The sequence below is a fragment of the Erpetoichthys calabaricus genome, chromosome 17, assembly GCF_900747795.2.
Source record: "Erpetoichthys calabaricus chromosome 17, fErpCal1.3, whole genome shotgun sequence".
NCBI lineage: Eukaryota > Metazoa > Chordata > Cladistia > Polypteriformes > Polypteridae > Erpetoichthys > Erpetoichthys calabaricus.
The window spans coordinates 77538525-77560564 of record NC_041410.2 but is presented as its reverse complement, the minus strand read 5'-3'; the positions used below and the strand labels follow the sequence as shown (position 1 = coordinate 77560564).

At 36.2% G+C, this 22040-nt stretch overlaps 1 protein-coding gene across 4 annotated transcripts in view; it reads left to right on the top strand.

The window, feature by feature from the left end:
- csk (C-terminal Src kinase) overlaps window positions 1-21514 on the top strand; it is a 165551-nt gene extending 144037 nt beyond the window's left edge. For all 4 annotated transcript variants that reach the window (XM_051920920.1, XM_028823826.2, XM_028823824.2 and 1 more), the window contains 8 exons: window positions 7147-7240; window positions 7351-7416; window positions 7799-7898; window positions 8212-8302; window positions 9339-9412; window positions 12789-12984; window positions 14508-14594; window positions 20567-21514. In XM_051920920.1, coding sequence (XP_051776880.1) covers window positions 7147-7240; window positions 7351-7416; window positions 7799-7898; window positions 8212-8302; window positions 9339-9412; window positions 12789-12984; window positions 14508-14594; window positions 20567-20749 — 891 coding nt within the window. In that variant the 3' untranslated portion in view covers window positions 20750-21514. The remainder of the gene's footprint in view (window positions 1-7146; window positions 7241-7350; window positions 7417-7798; window positions 7899-8211; window positions 8303-9338; window positions 9413-12788; window positions 12985-14507; window positions 14595-20566) is intronic.
- Window positions 21515-22040: the final 526 nt, after the last annotated feature.

Here is a 22040-nt window from a genome sequence, read left to right as displayed (position 1 = left end):
CTCGAATTTTCCATTTTAATCTCATAGTTTATTTTGTCATTAAAGTAGACCATCGTAAACGTCATCTTAGAACCAACTCAGTTGTTAATGGCTATGTGCTTCTGGTGCTTTCTCCTGCGCTGAGAGCAGCAGCAGGCAGCAATTGCCACACAGAACACATTCAATTTATGATATTCTAGGTCTCTGCACATTTAGAGTCCTTATATTTATACTTGATATCACTTTCATGATAAAATGCATTAAAGTATGTATATTACATTTTACAGATAAATCATTAACTTCATTTAAATAATGAATACTGTTCATAATTACACGTGGGGGTGGCATGGTGGCAGAGCAGTAGTGCTGCTTCCTCGCAGTAGGGAGTCATGCCCCTGGTGTTCCCTGCCTAGAGTTTGCATGTTTTCCTGGTGGGTTTCCACAGTGTGCTCCAGTTTATTTCCAAACACATGCAGGTTTGGGGATTTGGTGATGCTAAAATGACGCTAGTGTATGTGTGTGCTTGTATTCACCTTGCGATGAGCTGAGAGCCCTGTCCAGGGATTGTTTCTGTCTCGTGCCTTATGCATGCTGGAATTGGCACATCCCTGGATTGATGGATGTAATCATTAAACATCCATCCATTTCAGAGCTATTGTGGCAAGGTGTCCAAGGAATTTAATAGATATTTCGGGCAATTCTCAACACAAGGAAGCCGAACGTTGTTTTCTCACCTTGATGATATCTCGCACTGCAACCCGGTGGAATCATCTAGATTTACATAAAGTATGTGGGCAAGTATAAACAGTACATCACTTGCGTAGCAGTAGTGTGCGCAGGCACACCTGTTGTCACGTTAACTATAAAGCCAGCCTAGAGGACAGTTTGATTTTGTACCCACAAAATTAGAAAATAGCAGTGTTTTCCCCAGAACTTTTTCAGTCATGTGAGATGAAGGCATATGCAGGTGGTCAAAACAAAAGAAACTGCAGTTTTATAAAATTATAAAGTAATGAAAATGCATTAATGGAAGCACATAATTTTAGAGATGTGCGATGGGTGGGGCTGCTTAAACAGAATCCTTAATTGATGAAACACAACACTTAATTGTTCATTGTGCTTTTGAAATCAAAGTAATGTTTATTACTATAGCAACTGACATGTGCCAAATACGTATCATTAATGCTTTCACCACATTTAGATGGTGCAGGAGGGAGCAGACACAGACTCCAGTTATGAGTAATTACTGTTCTCCAGTTCTGTGACAGATTGTGGATTAGTAAACTGTCTGATCAGCTATGTGAGGCAGCTTGAACACAACAAAACAAATGTTGTTTTCTCAAGAATTCTGAACTATTAATGTTAAATGATAAGTTTGATTTAATGATACACAAAAGTAGCCTTAAAAGTTGTGATAAGTCTAAAAAAAAAAAAAGAAGGGAAGGACTTGGAAAATTAAATCATTAGTTTGTAAAATCTGAAATTTTAGTTACACCAATGCAATTTCATAACAGGAAATGTCACAAACCTGACAATGTAACTTTCTGACAAAACTAATTTGAAGTGTGTTGCTATAAAAGCAGATTAAAGAGTCTGTGTAAATGAAAATACTGTATCCTGAATTACTTTGGTATTCATTAATTCACATGGCAATGACATTATGATATTTGATTTTCTTTATTATTGGTCTCGTATTCTTTAAGTGTAAGTGAATAAATTAGTACAGGCAAAAGGTGCAATTAATCAGGTTATCCACGCTGATCATATCATTGTTTATAAACCCTACACTGAAACCCCCTAAACCAATTAAATCACCCTTCTCTGACACACATCAAATTAAAGCAATGGACTGAAATATTTTATTCCTTATCACACTACACTGTTAATAAATTTACAAAATATTATTAAAAAATTAGGCATACATAAGAAAAATTAAAAGACACACAAGTAATTTACAGAAAGTATCTGTAATGCCTTGGTGAACCTAAACCAATACATTTTTGAGAGTTGGGGACAAATAAGAAGCGTTATCTATAGTTTTACCTAATGAGAGTTCAATTGGTTAACAATAGACCCAAAATAAGAATAATGGTACATCAAAGCATATACAGTCTGCTAAATTAGGAAAAAAAAAAACCACTGAGCTCAGATGTTGTTGCTAATTTTACTCTTTTTTTTTTTAAATCTAGATTTTCGTATGAATGTCCTTTGATGCAACTGCCAATTCCTGTTCAGTAAGATCATAGTTGACAACTGCAGAGGTGTAACTTTAATATAATAATAAAATAAAATCTCAGCACACACAGAAACACTAAAGTTAATGGTCATTCTACATCAGTCTTCGCATAGGGGGACAGATGCTTTAAAATAAAAATGTATTACTGCTCTGTTTCAACTGGCTGACATTTACCAGTAGTTTATTATGGAACTTATTTCAAACTTTCCAGAAAATGTAATGTTAACACAAACTTAAAAAAAAAAAAAAAGCTTTCAGCACTGAGTTCTACCATACATACCCCATTCATAAAACCGCATACAGTGTGACAGTGGCATTTTTGGCATGAAAATTATAGTGGGGCTATACCAGAATTTTTCTTTGTTAGACTTCTCTAACATTACCATTAACTTACCTAATAAGTAATATCTGTCCCTCTTTTACTATGACTAGAGAGATGTGCAAGTTCATGCAGTTTATATCATTAAAAAAATAAAACAATGGAATGCTGGTGCCTGGCCTGCCTTGGTTGGCATCAGATCATTGCAGTATCCACTGGCATTGTCATCATCTGACAAAATACAACTGTATCGATGTAAACTAAGAGCTTCACAATCACCCGCTGCCCAGGAAAATGACTGTATTTCGGCTACAAACTGCCTAAATTAAAACAGCAATACCTCAAGTTTTGAATCAGATAACTTTGTGTTATTCTGGCTTATCCTTTTTTTCTTTTTCACCTCAGACAAGAACACGCAGACTGTACACAACACATAACTTGAATACAAGATTCTGGGGTTGTCCAGTAGCATTACTAAAAATTATGCAAGGTTTTTGCTGGCCAGTGAAAGTTCAGCAAACAATTGAAAACTTGTTTTTTGAAATACTGCATTGAATGTGAGCAGATCGTCTTTTTACTTTTTGATGTGTTAAGTATATTTGAGGTACACATAGCTGTCTGAATGGTGTGGTGAAGGAGTTGATCTAATATGAAACCTAAATGTTTTTAATGTGGTATTGATAGTATATTTGATTGAACGGTGTGTAACTAGTTGTACTGTGGTTTTTAAAATTTAATTAAAGATGAATGTAGATTAGATAGATAGATAGATAGATAGATAGATAGATAGATAGATAGATAGATACTTTATTAATCCCAAGGGGGAATTCACATACTCCAGCAGCAGCATACTGATAAAAAAAACAATAAATTAAAGAGATAATGATAAAAATGCAGGTATAACAGACAATAACTTTGTATAATGTTAACGTTTACCCCACAGGGTAGAATTGAAGATTCGCATAGTGTGGGGGAGGAATGATCTCCTCGGTCTGTCAGTGGAGCAGGACGGTGACAGCAGTCTGTTGCTGAAGCTGCTCCTCTGCCTGGAGATGATCCTGTTTAGTGGATGCAGTGGATTCTCCATGATTGACAGGAGCCTGCTCAGTGCCTGTCGCTCAGCCACAGATGTCAAACTGTCCAGCTCCATGCCTACAATAGAGCCTGCATTCCTCACCAGTTTGTCCAGGCGTGTATTATATTATTATACTAGCAAAATACCCGCGCTTCGCAGCGGAGAAGTAGTGTGTTAAAGAGGTTATGAAAAAGTAAAGGAAACATTTTAAAAATAACGTAACATGATTGTCAATGTAATTGTGTTGTCATTGTTATGAGTGTTGCTGTCATATATATATATATACATACATATACACATATATTATATAGCAAAATACCCGCGCTTCGCAGCGGAGAAGTAGTGTGTTAAAGAGGTTATGAAAAAAAAAGGAAACATTTTAAAAATAACGTAACATGATTGTCAGTGTAATTGTGTTGTCATTGTTATGAGTGTTGCTGTGTTTTATATATATAAAATACACACACACACATATAAACATATATATACATATACATATACAGATATATATACATATCTACATATATATATATATATATATATATATATATATACATATACACATCCACATATCAACATATATATATATACACATATATACACACACACACACGCTTTATGGGTGATGATTGTTTTACTCTTTTTATCTTTATTTTATTTTATTGTAGAATCAACTCGTATCTGCGCACAGCAGGGCAGCCGTGGGCGGATGCGTATGGTGTATTCACTCCATGTTATCGTGCATTGCGCTGTCAGTGGTATTTTGATAAAAGAATTTGAACAACATATAAGAAGCGTATAAATTATTAAACAGTAAAACATTAACATTTAAGAAGTAAAGTTACATTAAGTACTACTGCAGTGCCTTCGGGTATACCTCATTTTTTGTTTGCCCATTACATGCTTAAATGTATACATTTTTTGGTGCACCAACCCGAGAACACGCGACATAGAACCGAGCGTGGGAGAAGCATGGATTTTAAACACGCGTTCAGTTCCTCTGCTGGTCTCCCTCGTGGAATAACTGGTAATGTTTGACTAAAATGTATAGCGAGTAAAACGACATTACCTCCTATTTTTTTTTTTTACGATCTCTGAGATGTTGCTTTTTTCGGTTCAAGGCTTCATAAGCTCTTTTATGTTGTATGGTGTACTTATCCCAAACCATCATCTTTGAATGTTGCAAGACTTTCGCCTTGTATGTAGATCGGGGTAATTACATTCATTGCATTCCTAGTCTGAATCACAATGTGATTGTATGGGTGGTTACCTGCCACTGTAGGGTTGCCACCCGTCCTTTAAAATACGGAATCGTGCCGCGTTTGAGAATGAAATTGTGCGTCCCGTTTTGAATCAATACTGGACGGGATTTATCTCGTATTTTTTTTATCATTTTTTTTTTAAAGCAGCGTCTCATGCAAATCATCCGACACGTATTTTATGAAGATGCCTCCTTTCGTACTTTTGATTGGGTAATACTTGATGTCATCGTTAGTTTGATTGGTGTTTTTAACTGTCCAGTGAGGAGGGCGTGTCTTTTAAGTAGAGTGTGCAAAGTGTTGGCACTGAGATGTGGCGTCAGCGCCATAGTTGAAGCCCCTAACGTTGCGGTCAGCAAGTCGGCTAACATCCGCCATGTGCCGTCTTTCAGTTGCGAGAAGCAGATCATAGAATGGTTGAAACTGTTGCCCCTAATGTTGCGCCACGGCGTGTGGTTCGTTTATACCTCGTGTCTTCTCATTAAACTTTAATCTCAAGAATATGTTATTGCAATCCGCAGCGGGAGCGTTTCTATAAACTTAATTTAAACTTAAGTTTTACACCGTGCTTTGTTTCCCTTATGAACATGCTTGTATGCTTAACTCGCTCCGTTCTCAATTGTTTAATTAATTTTTTGCTGTTTGCTGTTTGCGGGTCTTCCTCCATTTCCCCCTACTTCGTTCTTTTATCTCGCGAATATGTTATTGCAATCCTTAACGGGAGCGTTTCAATAAACTGATTGAAAATAGTTTTGCATTTACCTTTTTAGTAAAAGGCGAGCTTTTAAGCCTGAGAAATCACCCCGTAAATGCACACGTTTAATTGGACATGTGTTAATATGTATGATTACACAGTATTAAAAGACAGTGAACAACGTCAGTTACCTTTGTTCCCGCGTTTGATAAAAGGTGAGCTTTTAAGCCTGAGAAATCACCCTGTAAATGCACACGTTGAATTGCACATGTGTTAATATGTATGCTTACACAGTATTAAAAGACAGTCAAAAATTAACGTCATTTACCTTCGTTCCCGCGTGTGACTCGTGCTGTAAATGTCTTCCTTGTTTTTAGTTCACGTGATTACGTAGGAGGCGTGATGACGCGATACGTGACTCCGCCTCCTCCATTACAGTGTATGGACAAAAAATATGTTCCAGTTATGACCATTACGCTTTGAATTTCGAAATGAAACCTGCCTAACTTTTGTAAGTAAGCTGTAAGGAATGAGCCTGCCAAATTTCAGCCTTCTACCTACACGGGAAGTTGGAGAATTAGTGATGAGTGAGTCAGTGAGTGAGTGAGTCAGTCAGTCAGTGAGGGCTTTGCCTTTTATTAGTATAGATTATGTATGTAGGCATTACATTCATACTTGCAGGGTTGCCTTGTAGTCCTGTCAAAACAGGCAAAGATCAGCAGCAAAACCAATATTTGTGCTGGCGTTTTGCATAGTTTTGTTTTTCAGCTGCTTAACGTTTTGGCTGTGACTCAAAATATTCTGTTTGACCTTCTTCTCTTGGCCTATTGATCAGCTCATCGTTTGACCTTATACTTGAGGCATGCAGAGGTTAATAAATCTTAATACTCTCTGTCCCAAAGATGACTTTGCCTTACATCTGGGGTGCATGTATCTAGGTTTTTTGTCTCTGAGGCAGCCAGCTTTGCCTTTCACCCGAAGATCATAAAACTAACTTAAACTTCTAAAGAAGGTGTTTGCTTGTGAAACTTGTAAAACAAAAAGTTGTTAGTAAAACAGAAGAACACAGCCTAAATATAAAAGCATTAACAAATATTTTCCTTATAACATAACAGACTGTTTCAGCATAGAGAATGAATCAAGTGTCTTTTGTAAGATTCTTAATCAGTACTTTGTCACACTTTTAAAGATTGGAAGAAAAGTTCTGCTCCTTCTCCATACACACATTTGACGCTGTGTGTTGACATTTTGTATCTTTTTGTTGTTAAAAGGTAAGTAGCGGGTAATATGGTTTTATTTTGATCCACTGGTGTAAAGTCTGAGAATAAACCAGGCTGACTTTTGCTCCCATAAGAGTTAGTGTAGTTTTTTTGTTTGAAATGTAGCAGCTCTTGAGGAATGGTCTCATAAATATAAGTGAGCGTTCAATAAAAAAGCACAGCAGAACCTCTGATATACTATCACAGTTATCAGAAGTTTGAATGCACGGAATCATTCAGCACAGGCAGAGAGGTACTTCAGAAAAAGCAAAAATTTTATTCTGTAGAAACATTTTTTTTCTGAAACTTTGTTTCACTTTTTCAGCATTACACCAAAGACGCAGATGGATTGTGTACGCGACTGATTAAGCCAAAACTAATGGAAGGGACAGTGGCTGCCCAAGATGAATTCTCCAGGAGTAAGTTCAGTTGCAGAATAATAGCTGTAACTAAAATGAAAAAGTACAGTGATTTTTTTTTCTTTTGGTTAATTGCACAAGTAGACATTTTTTTTTCTTTATGCTCCAAGGTGGCTGGGCCCTCAATTTAAAAGAACTGAGATTTTTACAGTCCATTGGAAAAGGAGAATTTGGAGGTATGTGATCAATGTGTTTTGTTTGTCAACTAAAATCAGTCATTGTGAAACTACTAAATGTATTTTTTACATAAATATTCAGATTGAAATTCCAATGTTTAATATGCACCCTTTTCTGAATTATATTAATGAATACTTTCCATGATCTTTCATGTACAAAAATATACAAGGGTTTTACACACAGGTGTAGATAAGTTCTTGTAAATTTTGGTCCTCAGATTTTGTTTATTGGTTCTGAGGCATTTAGAAATAAATATGATGTTTCTGATGCAGAGGACCAAGTGCAGTAGACATTGAATCAAGTTGTCCCTTGCACTATAGATACAGTGTTAACTTATTTGATTGTTTTTGTATTGTTTATTTTTTCCTGACATGGCTATAGATGTGATGCTTGGTGACTACAGGGGGAACAAAGTAGCTGTAAAATGCATTAAAAATGATGCTACAGCCCAGGCTTTCCTTGCAGAGGCCTCCGTTATGACGTAAGTAATGTATCTCCAGTGTACGATGTAACAAGTTGGATACAGAACAGTACAGGATAGTGTTACATTTTAATCAGACTTAACATGATAAATCAAATTATGTTGATTGTGCGTAAGGTGACTGCACCCCATTCATTAATTAATCCTGCAGATATTCTTGTGTGTTTAATTGGTATATACACCAGTTAAATATATTACTTATACGTAACAGAATCTGCATTTCATTTTAATTATTTAAATATTAGTTATATTGCAAAATATAATAAGAGGTTATTGACCAACTGATTTTATATTTTGTCCTCTGGTTATATAGGCAGCTACGACATAACAACCTTGTTCAACTGTTAGGAGTAATAGTGGAAGAGAAGGGGGGTCTATTCATTGTAACAGAATACATGGCCAAGGTAAGGTGTCCTAAAACAAAACATCAACTGTTTCTGAATTATGCAGTAGTTATTAACAAAAGTACTTTAACGTTGTGTTACTACATTACAGTTAGTCAGGCTAGCCTGCACTGGGTCATGCAGTGGAGATTTACAGTGATGCCTGATTATAGTAGTTTTCCAAATGATAAAAGTTGGCACATTACATGCAGTACCTATGTAGAATATTCACACCACCAGCCTTCAGATTTTTTCATGGCATAAGGCAATACTTAACTTTGAGATCAGTGAGGACTCCAAACTTGTCATGTTATGGGGTCCCTAGAGAAAGCAATATTGTTTGTGATTACAAGCTCATGATAAACTACACCACTTTTGATGCCTTTGCATTCTTCAAAACGTAAACATGGTTGCTACAGCATTGCCTTCCTTATCCAGTAGGTCATTCACCATTGGCGAGCTGACCTTTGGGCAACTGCATGTACTGTCGGCTTTAATTTTACTATTGCACACCTTTTGCAGGTTGCCATCTTGCTTACAGTTAAACCAGCGGCCCAATAAATCAAACACAGTCATTCCTAATGCCAAGCCTTTACTGAAACATGACTGCTCAAACAGTGTAGATAAATCTACTTTAATAGGCAAAAAGAGTGTGCCTTTCCAATATTAGATGCCAGGTAAGAAAGGCTTTCTTTCAGCGACTGTAAACAAATCAACATATTGTTCAAGACTGTTTGATAGAAAACTTACAATTGGCAAATCTGAAACTCCACAGAAAGACTTAAATGGCATAAAATGTTCACTTTAGTTTGTAAAATATTATTCAGATGGAATGGAACCAAATCTATTATTAATTAAACTTGTTTGCTTTCAAAGCCTAAAAGTCTATAAGAGTGTTCCTTAGTCAGCCTAGCAGAGGCAGCAAGTTTCTTGTGTTTATAAAAATTCTTCTCCAATAGCCACTTGTGTTTATAAAAATTCTTCTCCAATAGCCACTTGATAGAAGAATAAAAAATACCTTTTTTTTTATTTTTTTAAATAAACAATTCACCTTTAGGGCAGCCTTGTGGATTATCTGCGGTCAAGAGGAAGGTCTGTGTTAACAGCAGACTGTTTACTGCAATTTTCCCTGTAAGTGATTTTGATGTCTTAAAATGTTTTATGTAATGTTTCTTCTAAAATTAACAATTCACGTTAAAATACTTTGCTTTTTGGTACCTTTATATGAAATTTTAAAGTTTTCTAACATTTAATAGAAATCGACAAATGCATGATAATATGTAATAATAGACCATAAGACTATATTGTAAAAGTGTTTGGAGTATATTTGACTAATTTTTCAGTATTTGCACTGCCATAAGATTAACAACATGATGCATTAGCGATTGTTTACATGTTCTGGTTTATGTGAACATTGTATTTTATCCGCTTGCACGTTTACTCACTGAATTTTGTAAGTCTAAATATTCTCGAAGTCTAAATTTGTCAAAGTTTGAATTGTGAAATCTTCATTTCATGTAAACATCTTTTATGCCAAATTACACTTGTGCAGTAGCCGTTAAAAAAAAGGTACAATTGCATGCAGCCCAGTTAGTGAGACCTGTTTTAATTATCCTTTTTTCCAACATATTGTGCTGTATATAATTTTTAAATATGATAGTTATGTTATACACTAGTTTACGTAATGGTGTCAAACTCTGTCATCAATACGTGTTTCTTTAATAGATGCATTGAGCTTCTTTAAAAGGAAGGAGCTGAGTAGTAAATCTTGTCCACTGAGTCTCGCAAGTGTACATGGCAATCTAATGTGCAATCTCTAGCCATCAATATAAAGTGAGCACCTCTCCTTGGATATTTTCAGGTGTTATTGTGTTACAACATGAAATATTACCATACTGCATTTAATTTGGATATTTTGCCAAATTAACAAGAAAAAGGCAATTTCCCCTCAGGCGCTGATAAAAGTACATCTAATCAAACAAAATAAACTTGTGTAAGTATTAAGATCAAAACAAAAAACAGTCATTCATAATGTTGTGACATTTTCCTATAAATAATTGGATCTTATTAATTATCACTTGAAGACACTGACACCAAGTGCTGTCTTAGTAAAGTCTACACTGTAATAAACTATTCCAACCACACACAAAGTATTCAGAGTCATGATAAGGCAAACATTTCCTTAATAAATACACTGTCATGCTGATTGAACTATACTTTTTCAAGATAATTCTGGTGTACAAACTGAATGATTGTGCAGTAACTGGTGACATTGCATGAAATGCAGAATAAATACGCTGTTGAAGAGTTGAATTCACAGTTTTCCAAAATCCAGCACACATGCTTCTTAAAGCCTGAGCAGCGGGTGAATCATAGTTTCTTTACTTTGCCTGTGTTTTTTTGGTATTTACACCTAATTTCACATGATGCCGATAACCCATACTAGAGGAGTTATGGTTTACAAATTCCACAGTTTACAGCTCAGTATTTATGTTTGTATATGAATTGGTAAAGAACAAAAATCAGCAGTTTAGATGATTTCTCTCTCATCAATTGAAATATCAAATTTGTTTCACTTTTAAACTAAAAACAAAATAGAGAACCTTTTTTTGTAACTAGGTGTAAAATTTCTTTTTTTCAATCAGTTTTTATTATTTCTCTTTTAAATATTTAAAGAGAAGTTGAACTGGCAACATTAGTTACAAATAAAAAAAATAACTTTGACCACAAATAGTAATAGTTGGAATCTTTTTGGTTATACAGACAAAGAATACAGAGCTTTTGTTCTTTATTATTATAATTTTATAGTGTTCTTTATTCATTTTGCCCAGCACTGTAATCTTTAAAGATTAATTATTCACCTTATATTAAACCTTGCCAGTAGAAAATAGTGTTTGTAACATGCAAATAATGGTAACTTGTTTTGAAAATGGGAAATCCATAAAAATGTTATCTTCATTTTGAATGGTGAAAAAAGTGAAAGCATAGACTATAAAGAGAAACTATGTCAGATAATAGCACAAGAAAATAAACTATTAAAGTGTATTTTGTTAATGTATAAACCAGGCAAAATTCTAAGGAGAAGGTGACATTAATACATATATAAATAAAAAAATTAAGTTTTCTAACCCATGAATGTTTAGTAAATAAGTACATCCATCCATCATCCAACCCGCTATATCCTAACTACAGGGTCACAGGAGTCTGCTGGAGCCAATCCCACCCAACACAGGGCGCAAGGCAGGAAACAAACCCTGGGTAGGGCACACACACACGGGACAATTCAGAATCACCAATGCACCTAACCTGCATGTCTGTGGACTGTGAGAGGAAACCAGAGCACCCGGAGGAAACCCATGCAGACACAGGGAGAACATGCAAACTCCACGCAGGGAGGACCCAGGAAGCAAACCCGGGTCTCCTAACTGCAAGACAGCAGCACTATCCACTGCGCCACCATGCTGCCCATAAATAAATAAATAAATACAGATTTTCAGATTTTAAAAAGCTCTTTTGATGGTACCACCCCAGCCTACAGCAATTTTTCAGCCTACATTCACAGGGCAGACTAAAGATCATCTCAGGTTAAAATCTTTACACAACAATAGAGAGTTTTTATAAGCAAGGAACTTTTTAATTTTATTTTTAAATTTTGATAGAGACCCTTTTTGGGCAATAATATGACCTACAGTAGAAGTGGTGAATAGAACTCTTAATCCATTAATGAAATAGAAGGTGTTCATGCAGTGCCTCCTCTTCTTTAATATAAAGCATAGTCCTTCCATGGCCAAACAAATCAAAGGCATTATTTGTAGATGGTGTTTCAGCAGAGCTGAGCAACCATCAAGTATTGCAGTCTGTTCCTTTAGAAAGCATTTAGACAAAAAGTACCATGTAAAGAAAAATAATCATGGGCGAGTTATGTTTTTCAGAGTGTGTTTTTCCTTTACTTTAAAACTTACATTCATCCTTCTAGTTTGGAACGTGCTGATCCAGTTCATGGCAACAGGAGTGTCCACCATAACACCATTGACTGGAGTTGAAACAAGTAAATTTGCAATTTCAAGAAAATCTGTTAGCTAAGAATTTAATGTCTTCCAACACAGCAGGTGCCAGTCTTCTTAAAGCACACTAGTGTCTTGATAAATGTGCTAATTTCAGTAAACACAAAATAAATTTATTTTAACATCAAACATTAGCCAGCAATTTTGTTTAATGTTTTTAACAGCTAAACTTCAGTTTCCCAAGTCATTGCAGAGAAAATACATCAAATGTGCTGTTTTATATTAGCAAGCAAATAATGTACAGATGAGAATCAATTTTTTCAGACATCACTTTTTTGTGTACACTGACATTTTAGCAATGATTATAAATTAAGGTATCTTTTGTGCAAACAGAGTGGAATACACTCAATGCACCTTTATTTTACTAGATTTGCATAGCTATTTCTCTGGGTTCACATCTAGCAAAAGGTTGTATTTGTTACTGTATTCTTTCTGCCCCTCAGGAATGTCTGTGAAGCAATGGAATACCTTGAGGCAAATAATTTTGTCCACAGAGACTTAGCAGCTCGTAATGTCTTAGTTTCTGATGATAATGTTGCCAAAGTGAGTGACTTTGGACTAACCAAAGAGGCCTCTTCCACCCAAGACACTGGAAAGCTACCTGTTAAATGGACATCCCCAGAAGCCTTGCGAGAAAAGGTAATGGAAAGCACAGTTGTTTAGTTCTGGTTTTAATAAAAACTCTGTCTACATTTTGGACAGAGAGAGTTGATAGAGTGTAGTTGCTTGATCATGTAGTAAAAATGTATATTATTAGAAACTACAAATAAAAATATACTGTATTATGACCACCTATACACCTGACATTAACATGAGTTTAGCTTGTATCAGGATATAATTTAGTCATATTGCACTTACGCCAGGCATTAAAATGCATCTCCAGTGCCTGCACCATGTCTGGATAGAGGTCTTATAGCACCTTCCCCATGCAAAATTCAAATGTGCTCCCACTTGCATGTATTTTCTATATGAATAGAAACACATTTGCAAATATAAGTGTGTTTAATGTTATTGATATCCATTTCTGGCTGCATCCAAATGTGAGCTGAGTGATCTGATCACACATACATTTACACCTGGTTTTTAATTTGCTCAAGAGCTATCCAGTCATGATCAGACCACAGACAATGCATGTTAATGGTAGGTGTAAAAGGTGCCATTGGTTCAATGTGACTGCACGTGTGTTTTTACATAAATCATATATACAGTATATATACCGTATACAATTAGTGGAGTAAGCAGAGTATATGTTTGGCTGGCCTGCTCTGAAAGTTGTGCCATGACCAATGAACTTTGACTTTACCCATAAAAATCATTTTCCTTTTGCAATATATGGCCAGCAGTCAAGATACTATTTACTGTTCTACTGCCCTGCTAAATGAGAGATGGAATTCTTTATTTAATCCTTATGTAGATCAAATAAGAGGACTGCTGTAATCAAGTAGTTCATTATTGGGGGTTGGAGCTCTTAGATGTTTAGCTTAAGCATACAGTTTGCTTAATATAATGCTTCTAAAAAAACAATTTAAACCTCCTGGATAATGCAAATGTTATTCTTTTAGTGTGTAAAGTTTTTATTCATTATATACATTTATTGGTAGAGATGCTTGGTACCCCCACCAGTCCCTAACTTTTCTCCTCATCCTTATTTACTAATATTCCATTCACTCCACAATTTTATGAGTTTATTTTTCTTGTGAGAGAATAAAATATGCTACATTGATAACAGAGAAAAATACACATTTCATTTTTTGACTTTTATTTTCTGAAGTGTCTTTTATATGGAGTTTGTTTGGGCAAGAAATGCAAATTAGGAAATAATATTGTTGTGAGGGTGGTATTTTTTTTAATGCTTCTCCTGATGTGAGGCTCCTGCTTTCTTAACTCCTGACACCCAGGCTCAGTCTCCACTTTGTCACTTTATGGAGGCTTGCACTTCTTTCCAGAGTCTGCATTTTTTCCGGATTATGCTGGTTTATTTTCACATTTTCCAAATGCTTGCTTGCTATTTACTTATTGTTATGATCCTTCAATGCAACTTTGAAATTAATGTTTTTGTGTATTTCTGGTGAAAAGATGTTGATAAATTAAAAGATAAATCTTTTCAATAAAGGACAATATTTCCCATTTTGTTTTGTTCACTGTGTCCTGTGTGTCTACAGAAATTTTCAACAAAGTCTGATGTGTGGAGCTATGGAATTCTTCTATGGGAAATCTATTCCTTTGGGCGAGTGCCTTACCCTAGAATTGTAAGTACATATACTGTCTACTGCTACTATTTAACAAACAAGATTATTTATAAAGAACGTGCCTGTCATTTTACCTCCAGTTGTAATGAAATTACAAACGTCATCATTCCCTTTCAGTTTATATTTCTCAGCTGCCTTTTTTTTTTTTTTTTTGAGCTGCACCTAAATATAAATTCCTGTTAAAGTTATAAAACATCTCATGTATTCTCCAAACTGCACAGTAGCCAGTTGAAATTATACAGCAACTTACAATAAATCAATGAATACCGTGATGCTATAGTTGATTGCATTTGAACATATTCATCTCTCTCTCTCTCCTGCAGGATGCCAATACAGAATCTTTCATTTTTGTCTAAGACATTGCAGTATTAGTTTATCCACAAGATGGAGCAAAGAGTTAGGAGAATATTCTTGCACTTGTATAAGGCATTTCTTATGGGATAGTTTGCCCAGCCTTGCAACTGTATTTTAGAATATGTAGGACTGAAAAGCAACACATGGCATTTTAGCTACTTTGACTTTATACTGAAAATCCTTTGTACTTTCATTTTTCTCTTGTCTGTTTATCTAAGAGTTTCAGGTCATGTCCAAAATAAGTTATTTCACATTTTGTATTTGCTACTTGTGGTGAGGCACAACAGATTTTGAGGACTGAGACTGTATACTGTAACAGTGTTATTTTGCATCATAATTGAAAATATGCCATAAATTACCTGTTAAATCAAATGTTCAGTCAACATTGTGTGTTGATTATAGCCAGCACTGCTAGATAACTTGTCATTACGTGACATATGGGATATCACAAACACATGAGAATATGCCTTGCACTCCACTACACCCCATATCAACCATTTCCTTATCAGGTAATCATTAGAGCAAGCCAAATGTGTTCTCTGAAGTCAGCTGTTCTCCAGGCCTATATGTTTATATATATATATATATATATATATATATATATAATATATCCTCCTTGTATCCTCCAAACCTACTTCATCCAGCGTTTGTTTGCGATTAAGCTATTCCCATGCCAACATGCACACGCAATCTCTTGTTTGTAGAGAAATTGAGTATGTGTATAATCTAAGATTTTCCTTTTTTTTTTAACCTGTTTCGTTAAAGAGTGAAGACACATACCGTACTGAGCATCTACAGTTGAAAGACTCCTGCAGCAGTTTTTCCCATTTAGCTTGCACTGCAGTATTTTTTCCATCCACTAGATGGAGTAAAAATCTACGAAAAAAATTTTGCTTGTTTTGTTTTTTAAATATTTTCAGCTTTCATCCGTTTTCACACTCAACAGTACTGCTGCTTCAGTCACTGGTGCAGAGGTCTGTTCATACCAATAGCTGGCAGAGGATAACATAACCCTATAATCTAAATCAGTAATTGTCAGTATTACTATAAGGAATGTTTATTTTGTAGGAAAGTTAAAATTTATTATGTACTTGAAAGGTTTACATTTCTTATGAGATGGTAGCGCACTTCAACCAAAGACCCAATTGCTTCACTCAGAAAGGATGCTTAATGGTGAGCAGTTTTCTCCTTGGTTATGACATGGGGTTTCCCCCAACCCAAAGTACAGGTATTATCTCTTGAAAAACCTATTTAGTAGTTTTATTCTTGCGTGTTTTGCAGTCCTTTACACAAATGTCTTTGATTAATTTTATGGTAGTTTTTACAACATCAGTGTAATTTACACCTTGGCGTGAATTAGATGAACTTTCAATATGAACACAAGTTGACCCATTTAAGGTTGTGTTAACGTATTCATGCTGCCAGTGGCACAAGCACCAGCCTCTGAAACTCTTAACTGAGTTAAGAAGAGTTCATAATATGTGAACAGATTTTCCAAAATTCAAATGATTCTCTCTCATGAAAAAAAACCAAACACACATCACTGTCCTGTGTCCCAATTGCGTATCAAGGATAAAATTAATTAGGGACGGAGTGGTGGCTCTGAGGGTAGGGATATGCACTGGCAATCGGAAGGTTGCCGGTTCAAATCCCATAAATGCCAAAAGGGACTCTGCTCTGTTGGGCCCTTCAGCAAGGCCCTTAACCCGTAATTGCTGAGCGCTTTGAGTAGCGAGAAAAGCGCTATATAAATGCAAAGAATTATTATTATTAAAAAGAAATGGATAAATCCTGTCTTCATTTTCCCCTAATAATAATGTGTGAGTAAGGTTTTCAGCAGCATAAGTGAAAGAGAGATGAAGGGTAGACCACTGTGCAGCTCACGATACAAGTTACAAGAATGGATTATAAATTCAGGAGCTTCACAGTCCTTCTTGTTTGGAATTCATAAAAGGAAAATAATGAAATTCAGAGTCTCTCATTGTAAGAATATTTTCAGCAAAAATAAAACCTAAGCAAATGCCAGGCTGTACTGGATTAACTGGATTCAATAACGGATAGATGAATGAAACTCTTTGGAGTTAAAATGTAATAATAAAAAAAACAATCATCATTAACTGGAGTATGCTGTAATAATTTCAACATTTGGCCAAGTTGTTTTCTCCCAAATGAGTTATTTATTTGCAACTAAACCTTTGACATCATGACACACTTTCAGACTTTCCTTGGTGCAGATTTGTTTCTGTCTCGTTTAAGTATGGCTTGTCATTTCTTCATGTTGCAAGGTGATTCAGTGACTATAGGGCTTTTAAATATGTTTAGTCCTACATTGGCATATTTCACACTTCAATTAATTTGGGATGGTCCCGGGTCAAGTTTTAATTTTCAACATTTTGTGATAAACAATCCTAAATAGCAGCTGTGAAAGGGTTGTACAATTTACAAATTAATCTCTCTAGCTCCTTTGTTAATACAGATATGGCATCATATTAACAAAAGTTTCAGAATGGAAAAATACTCTTATTGCATAATCAGAGAATGTATCACACTCTCTCTTGTGGATATGACTATATCACTAATCAGTCAATTTCAGTTTAGGCAATTCCTTTGACTGATATTTCACCCTTAGTTTTCTTTAAAAGCTACATTCCTCCCTTCATCTAGACACAGCTTCTTTTTGAATAATCTGGAGTATCCAAGCATGTGCATGTTTGGGATTTCACAAAACGAGAGTCCCAAGGCTGGTGTGTAGAAATAATAATGTACTGTATATGTGGATGTCTGGTTATTCACTGTTCCTTTGCACATGTTTTTGCAGTGGTAAAACTCTTGAAAAGTAACAGACCACAGCGACATTACTGTACATGTTTCAGAATATGCCTGGGGCCCTTTAGGATTGCTGATGGGAGGAAATAAAACTATTTTATTACTTAACTCTCCATTGTTAGACTTTTTTTTTCTTCATTTAACACTACAGATTGTGATAAATACTTAAGAGTGATCTTCACAATAACTGAAGCAGTGTTAATTTCTATATAGTGTTTTTGGCTATATAAATAAGCAAAATGAATTTAAAAAACTAGGATTAAAAAATACAAAGATGTACTATTATGAAGCATTAAAGCATACATTGTTATAATATTTGTTGAGCTTCTGTAAAGCTATTTTTACCATTTTGACAAATAAAGTACTATTTATTTATCTATCCATGTGTATATACAGTGCATCCGGAAAGTATTCACAGCGCATCACTTTTTCCACATTTTGTTATGTTACAGCCTTATTCCAAAATGGATTAAATTCATTTTTTTCCTCAGAATTCTACACACAACACCCCATAATGACAACATGAAAAAAGTTTACTTAAGGTTTTTGCAAATTTATTAAAAAAAAAAAAATTGCCGTGAAGCTCAAAATTGAGCTCAGGTGCATCCTGTTTCCCCTGATCATCCTTGAGATGTTTCTGCAGCTTAATTGGAGTCCACCTGTGGTAAATTCAGTTGATTGGACATGATTTGGAAAGGCACACACCTGTCTATATAAGGTCCCACAGTTGACCGTTCATGTCAGAGCACAAACCAAGCATGAAGTCAAAGGAATTGTCTGTAGACCTCCGAAATAGGATTGTCTTGAGGCACAAATCTGGGGAAGGTTACAGAAAAATGTCTGCTGCTTTGAAGGTCCCAATGAGCACTGTGGCCTCCATCATCCGTAAGTGGAAGAAGTTCGAAACCACCAGGACTCTTCCTAGAGCTGACCGGCCATCTAAACTGAGCGATCGGGGGAGAAGGGCCTTAGTCAGGGAGGTGACCAAGAACCCCATGGTCACTCTGTCAGAGGTCCTCTGTGGAGAGAGGAGAACCTTCCAGAAGGACAACCATCTCAGCAGCAATCCACCAATCAGGTCTGTATGATAGAGTGGCCAGACGGAAGCCACTCCTTAGTAAAAGGCACATGGCAGCCCGCCTGGGGTTTGCCAAAAGGCACCTGAAGGACTCTCAGACCATGAGAGAAAATTCCCTGGTCTGATGAGACAAAGATTGAACTCTTTGGTGTGAATACCAGGCGTCACGTTTGGAGGAAACCAGGCACCGCGCATCACCAGGCCAATACCATCCCTACAGTGAAGCATGGTGGTGGCAACATCATGCTGTGGGGATGTTTTTCAGCGGCAGGGACTGGGAGACTAGTCAGGATAAAGGGAAAGATGACTGCAGCAATGTACAGAGACATCCTTGATGAAAACCTGCTCCAGATCGCTCTTGACCTCAGACTGGGGCGACGGTTCATCTTTCAGCAGGACAACGACCCTAAGCACACAGCCAAGATATCAAAGGAGTGGCTTCAGGACAACTCTGTGAATGTCCTTGAGTGGCCCAGCCAGAGCCCAGACTTGAATCCGATTGAACATTTCTGGAGAGATCTTAACATGGCTGTGCACCGACGCTTCCCATCCAACCTGATGGAGCTTGAGAGGTGCTGCAAAGAGGAATGGGTGAAACTGGCCAAGGATAGGTGTGCCAAGCTTGTGGCATCATATTCATCAAGACTTGAGGCTGTAATTGCTGCCAAAGGTGCATCAACAAAGTATTGAGCAAAGGCTGTGAATACTTATGTACATGGGATTTCTCAGTTTTTTTTATTTTTAATAAATTTGCAAAAACCTCAAGTAAACTTTTTTCACGTTGTCATTATGGGGTGTTGTGTGTAGAATTCTGAGGAAAAGAATGAATTTAATCCATTTTGGAATAAGGCTGTAACATAACAAAATGTGGAAAAAGTGATGCGCTGTGAATACTTTCCGGATGCACTGTATATAATGGTCTGGCACCCAGCTCTGGACTTGTTCCTCACCATACCTGAGCCTGTGGTGACCCTGATCTGGACTGAGCACATTTGACAGTGTAAGGTTACTAAAGCATCTATGGAGAAACTACACTGAAAGAAAGGAGAATTCTATGGGCTATTGCTATGTTTATGTCTTTATAGCCATAGTAATGAGAATGTGAACTCAAATACTGTTTACTGTTGAATTCAGTTGTGTTTTTGTAATATTTCTATTGCACTATTATATTGGGTACTATTCTATTATCGTGACACAAATCGTGAGGGACTTCTCGCCATCATTTACGGTCTTACCTCACACCTGGGAGGCCCCACCATTTTACATCATAATATATTGTATTGAGAATTACATGTATTCTGTTCTGTTTATTGTATTGTAATCACCCCACTTTTTTTGACACCCACTGCACACCTAACTTAGCTGGAAAGGGGTCTTTCTTTGAACTGCCTTTCCATTTTTTTTTCCCTACAAGGGTTTTTTTTGGGGAGTTTTCCTGCCCTCGTCTTCTTAGAGAGTCAAGGCTGGGGGGCTGTCAAAAGTCAGGGCCTGTTAACGCCTATTGTGGCACTAGTTGTGTGATTTTGGGCTATAAAAAAATGACTTGTATTGTAAATAGCTCACATAGAGCACCGTATATTTTATCGATTACAATGCCTTAAACAATGTGTTCAAAGCACAACTTAATAGAAGCTAACTATATTAGGCATTCTTTGCATCATTATAGGAATTAAAAAAGACATGCTTTTAACATTTTGTGTTTGTCCTAACACAGCCCCTGAAGGATGTGGTTCCACGGGTAGAGAAAGGGTACAAAATGGATGCACCAGACGGATGTCCACCTGCAGTGTATGATGTAATGAAACAGTGTTGGACCCTGGATCCTGTGGCCCGGCCCTCTTTCAGGATATTGAGGGAAAAGCTGCAGCATATCCGAGCAAAGGAGCTGTATCGCTGAGTCTGGTCTGGAATCCAGCTTGTGGAAGAGCAAAGAGTGAAGCTGCCTTCAGTAGACTGAGTTTGAGGGGAGGGAGCAGATGTGCCAGAGCATGAACAAAAGCAATCCCTCTGGCGTCATTGCAGTGACAGAGCAACCTCCGTCTCTTCTCTGCATATCTGTTTTTTTGGGGGGGAGGGGGGTAACTGATTGGTGTAGGCCTTTTTCAGCACCTTACGCAAAGGTGTGTTGTTTCTAGAAAATATACAGGAATTCCCCTTTAATTGTCATGTATATGAAAATAAGAAAAAGACAGCTACTGCATGCTTCATTCCCTACTTTGCCAAAGTCTTTGTGGTCTATTTGCTCTTTGCCAAAGTGCCTCCGAACCACATCGACCCCACTTTGGCCTTGCTTTTGTTTCTGTCCATTTGCCCTATGGCTGATTTTTTTATGTTACATTTTTCCTTTATTTTTTTACTTCCTTGCCTCCCTTCCTCAACGACTGGTGTTTGATCACTTATAAACAAAAAAGAAAAAAAATTACCAACATGTATTGTGACCAGTCTTTTTACTATCAAATAAAATATACCATGGGAATATACAGTCATTCTGTAAAGAATTTGAGATTTGTTTTATATAAAAATTTAAAAAAAGTTTAAAGTGTTATGTGTTAAACTGGGATGTTTTGCATGCCATGTGGGAGGTCTTCAGTTACTGTCAGTGAGATTCTTGTTTGTTTTATGATATAAAGACTATAAATAAACCATTCCATCAGAAGACTGATATTGTGCAGTCCTAGTGTAATGTTTTTACACAAGACGACCCTTTCACCCCACTGTTACAATTGATAATCTATACAGTAGATGCAATAATAGTCTCATTATATTCAGGTCTATTTAACACATTTAGTTTTTAGATAATTTATGATTACATTCCTGCATAAAACAGTCACATATATTAGAACACTGTGTTAATACTTTTACCAAAGGTTTGGAAAAATCATATTTGTGTTAAATTATTCACTTGGTCATTTAGTCAGTTTGAATTTCAACATAGGGCTAACTTGGCCGACTCCTCCATGTCGTTGGAGCACAGGCCTAACCTGGCAGGACAGCTCTTGGAAGCCGCAACCCAGTATAAGCCTCCTTTTAAAGTAAACATTAGAGTAAAAACCAAAGAAAACAAAAGTAAATTAAATAAAACGATAGCACATGTCCAAAGGCTATTAGGAGGAAACCTAACCGATGCTTGGGAATTAGAATAGAAATACTGACGATGATAGAAGATATAATTAGGTAAAGGGGAAATG